The 5,101-nt window shown below is 27.2% G+C and overlaps 1 protein-coding gene across 2 annotated transcripts in view; it reads right to left on the reverse strand.

Moving 5' to 3' along the window:
- Window positions 1–3,960: 3,960 nt before the first annotated feature.
- Window positions 3,961–5,101, reverse strand: part of LOC105843244 (atrial natriuretic peptide receptor 2) — a 92,581-nt gene continuing 91,440 nt past the window's right edge. For both annotated transcript variants that reach the window (XM_065816394.1, XM_065816395.1), the window contains exons 16-17: window positions 4,476–4,666; window positions 3,961–4,393 (exon numbers count right to left, since the gene is read on the reverse strand). In XM_065816394.1, coding sequence (XP_065672466.1) covers window positions 4,286–4,393; window positions 4,476–4,666 — 299 coding nt within the window. In that variant the 3' untranslated portion in view covers window positions 3,961–4,285. The remainder of the gene's footprint in view (window positions 4,394–4,475; window positions 4,667–5,101) is intronic.

The following is a 5,101-nucleotide window of genomic DNA, read 5'->3' on the forward strand; positions in this document are numbered from 1 at the left end:
AGATAATTACTGGTATTTGTTATAAATCCTCTATAGACTAATATCTTTTTCAAAATGTGGAGAGGACAAAGATAGGGAGATAATTACTGATATGTGTTATAAATGCTCTATAGACTAATATCTTTTAAGTTTTTGTTTTTTTTTTAATTTTGTTCTTTAATCTTTACAAATTTGTAATATATAATAGTATTTTTACAGAGTAAGTAAAATTAAAAAAAAATAATCACAAAGTTACGTTATGCAAAAAAAAAAAAAAATAAAACTGTAAAGTAAAAATTAAAATTTCTTCAAAGAACGCGGAAAACTTGCAAAAGAACGATGGTCTTGTCATTAAGAAACCGTTATGCGTTACTAATATTTTTGGATACTTCAATTTAAAATAAGTTTATATTTAAAAAATAAAAATCCAAAATGCAAAAAACAAAGAATGTAGACAAAAAGAAGTTTTAAATTTTTTAAATTTTGTTTCAATACACATAAATATAAATAGGCACACAATTTGCTAAACAGGTAATATATAGTCGTTCAAGTGTTGATAAATAAGTCTTTTTTTTTTGTATTTTTGTTATTGCTGTTGTTTTTGAGTTATTTAGAGTTTTTAGAGTTATTAGAGTTTACATTGGTTACGGAACAAAGTTAGTTTTATACATAGTTTTAAATGTTTTGGGGTCAATAAAAATTCAAAAGTTGTTAGTGTTTAAAATGAGATCTTTTAATAAAGTTTTCTTTTATTTAAGTTATTCAATTTTTCCAGTTGAGTATTTTTGGATATTATTTGTTATATAGACCATGGTACGAAATGGAAAAGCGCGAGAGATTAATTTTTTTAAAAGGTATGTTGAAGTTTCCCGTTCCTCTGGAATGGTATCTATTTTTGCTATTTTGGAAGAAATCCTTTGAAAAGTGAGAAGGAACAAGTCCAAGTTTATATTTGAGCATAACTAAAAAATTTAGGAATATATTAATTTGATATACATTTAATGCTTTCAAATTTTTTTTGAAAGCATTAAATGTATAGTGGCTCAGCATGCGAGAGTCTATCCTTATTAAAAACTATTCTTGCAGCATGTTTTTGTTTTCGATATAGTGTAGTTAGTTTGGATTTATGAGTACTCGCCCATGCAACATTAGCATGTATGTAGTAGCTTTGTACGAACGAGAAGTATAGGAACATTAAATTATCAGGAGACAGTACAGAACTAGCTTTGTAGAGGATACCAATGTTTTTGATATTTTGGTATTTAATATATCTATATGTGATTTCCATAAGATGTCCTCATCAATAAGTACCCCTAGAAATTTAGTTTCTTTAGTATCTATATTTAGCGAAGATAAATCGGGTGGTATTTTTTTAAGGTTAGTATGAAAAGTATTCAAAAGTAAAAGTATTCAAAAGTAAAAGTACTCAAAAGTACTTCAAAACATTTTATGGCTATATTACCGTTTATGTCATCTGTTCCGGTTGATTTATTTTTTTAAAGACTTTTGAAAGTTTTTTCAAACTAATGAAAAGATAGTTTAGAAGATAATTCGTTGGAACTAGTGCAAATATCCACCTGTACTAAAAAGTTTCTAAATGTAGCAGTTTGAGAATTAGGGTAAAGATTCTAAAATTAGGTATTTTTTCTAAACTTTTTATCATTAATGCAGGTTATTAATCAGAGTTGAATTATGTCGAGATAATAATAAAACTATTGGCAAATATTTTTATGGCATCTTCCTCCTCCCCCATTCAGCACGTACTGGCACCGACCTTGTATATATATATATATATATATATATATATATATATATATATATATATATATATATATATATATATATATATATATATATATATATATATATATATATATACATACATATATTTGTATTATATATTGTATATAGATATATATTATAATGATGACCCTGAACCTGGAATAAAAAAATGTATACATACTATTATTTCTCATTTGATTCCATAATAACAAACTTTGCGTCATAATTGGAAATTTAAACTTAAATTTGATTAAGTGAAGCCTGAACTAACTATGCCGAATATATTCTTAACTAAATTTAAGATAAAGTTTCCAATTATGACGTAAAGTCATAGTTTGTATACATGGATCATTTTAAAAAGATTTTAAAAAACTTTTTAAATTTCATTCATTTATCCTCTTCTTTAAACTACTCACATGGCTATTAATCTTAACTATAGTTTATTATGCATACACATTTCATGCATTTTTATAATAAGATGTTTTATAAATTCAAGATATAATATTTTATGTAATTTTTAAAGTGCTTGAAAAAGTTGCACTGATACAAAATAGAAAAAGACTTATCAGCTTGAGTATGTTGAGACTTTTATCAGCTTGAGTTTGTAATGGATATAAAATTTTATTTTATTGAATGAGACTCTTTGTTTTTCAGTTTATTATTTAATTAGAAAAAATAAACAAGACACACATAAATAAAATTTAATAAAAAGATGAGACATGATAAATATATATAAATATATTTTTATTTAGGTGCCCCAAGAAGTCCTAACGGTCTTATCGCAGAGCACCGCGGAAGTGCGATAAACCGGAAAGTTCACGCCTCCTTCCTTCCCGTGACGCGAAGATACATCCAGAGGTCGCTTCGAACCTGGATCTCCTCCTTATATAGCAAGCGCTCTAACCACTGCACCACGGCTGCACATAAATATGATACCATGGATATTTAAATAAATATGATATAATGGGAAAGCGTTCTACTATAAACCATTTGTTTGTAACAAACAAAACGTATGGGGAAGAATTGGGCACCACGATACATAGGGTATGATAAAAAGTTGTAATTGTTAAGGCATCATCAGGCATCTGAAGCAGTTACTATTAGACGCTACGTTTTGACAAAAAAGTTATATCATTTGATATCATTAGGCGTGGGTTCAAAACTTGTGTTTTTTTGATGACATAGTAATTTATTAGTTGATAAGTTTTAAGGTATTTTATTCAATTTGTCTATCCGTTAAAGTTGATAAATTTTAAGGTATTTTATTTAATGTGTCTACCCGTAAGTAACATTATTTTGTAAACTACAATCCATAAGCTCTTTACTTCATTTAATAAAACAGTTGAAAAAACAAGTTAGTACTAAAAACAAAGCGATTGTTTTCTATTAGCAATTACGTGGTAGCTTAATACATCATTTATGGAGAACCCTTAAACTGTAGAATAGTATTCCATTGTCATAGATAATTCTAAAAATTATTCCTTTGTAATTTACCGTCAATTTTTATGAGATTTATGTAAATATAACACTAAGAGCTACAGTTATGATACAAAGCCGTTATTTATTGACGCTTAAGAATGACATTTAAAACAGTATATTATCTGGATTTCTGAAATGTGATTAGGACTATTGGATGCATTATTTGGGTTATAATTAAATTGTTTGTCCTTCAAGTAAAAATCTCATTTTCCTCTAAGTTTTATACTTTTTATTTACTTTTTTAATGATAATCATAGTTTATATCAAGGTACCCCACGGGTAGGGTACTTTGATACAAATTTCTAATTTCAATTTTCCAAGAAAAGCGCCTATCAAAATATGATTACAATATAAATTTGGCAGATCGAGTTTTTACAAATAACATTCTTATCTTGGCGTTTTAAAAATATTTCTTTTTTTAGTTGATTAAATATTTTTTACTGCACCCTTCGGTGGTATATATATGATCAAAACAAATATAATAGATAGATTCTCAAAAACTTATTAGGGATCGTCCATAAATTACGCAAAAGCTAAATTTGTTTTGAAAACAGAAGCAGGAGATCTTAAGCTCTTTACGCAGCGATTATCGTTAAACTTCTTGCGCTATTTTGATTTTTTATCTTACTTGGGGCTCTGCGAGGAAAAACTTTTGATCTTTTTCGTCTTGTTAACTAGTGAGCGTAATTTATGGACGATCCCTTAGTGATTGTAGAGTAATTTTATGCATTATGTATTTATAAATAATATCTTACATATATTTTACAAAAAATATATAAAATAGCGGTAAAAACAGTATTTAACCATTATCTCCACATTAATGAGCTATATAATTACGAAATGATAAACTTTATTTGTTTTTGTCACTATGTGAATAACTGAAGTTTATGCGTAGATACGTTTTAGTTACTATAAAAAGATAAAATTGAAATACCAAATAGAGTTTCTCTTTAGAAAAAATATGTATCTTAATAATCATTTTATCAATTTACGCGCCAATTTAAAACAATATCTTCTTTATGACGTATCAAAGAAGCGTGGTATATCATTTAAAATGATGACTCTCAAGACTAGCGGCAAGACTTAAGTCGGGTAATTCTTTGTTAAATCCTTGTTTCCCGGTTAAAAAGTATGTCTCGATTACTCCTTTTCCCTAGTATTTAAAATAATAATTTTTAATATCAAGGATAAATTCTTTACTAAATTAAAAAAAAAAAAACTAAGCAAACCACAACCTTCATCTCTACAGGACCTCTTTTTTCAAGCTTGTAGGTCCCTAACTGATCAAGAATTTTATGAGATTCTGGACTAACATGTATACGCAATGCAAGCCCGCTAGATTCCATGCGAGACGCATAATTGACCGTATCTCCAAATAAACAATATCGAGGCATTTTCAAACCAACAACACCAGCAACACAAGGACCTTAAAAAAATGTATAAACACTTATAATTTATATATAAATATTATTACGGCTCTATATTATTTATCTTTATTGATAATATTATTTGATGTAGGAGAAGTTCGTGTACCTAGACCCAACCCACTTTATTTGAAAACTATAAAGTTATAAGTTATGCTTCTCTGTCAGGTGATTAGTTGAAAAAAATTTTATTTTTAATCCTATTATGGATTAAAAATAAAAATTTTAATCCTATTTTTATTATTGATTATAATCGCAAAGCGCTTTTTGATTGTCTAAATAAAATTTTTGCCGCTGGCATCTTAGATTGTTTTACAATTCTAGTACTAAATTTTAAAATCCTTTCTAGAGGAAATGACTTTCTATAATTTCTTGTATACTTTCTTGTTTGTTACTTAAGTAATAAATGTAATGTTCAACAATTTTCCTCTCCATCC

This window comes from Hydra vulgaris, chromosome 13 (assembly GCF_038396675.1).
Source record: "Hydra vulgaris chromosome 13, alternate assembly HydraT2T_AEP".
In the NCBI taxonomy this organism is placed as follows: domain Eukaryota; kingdom Metazoa; phylum Cnidaria; class Hydrozoa; order Anthoathecata; family Hydridae; genus Hydra; species Hydra vulgaris.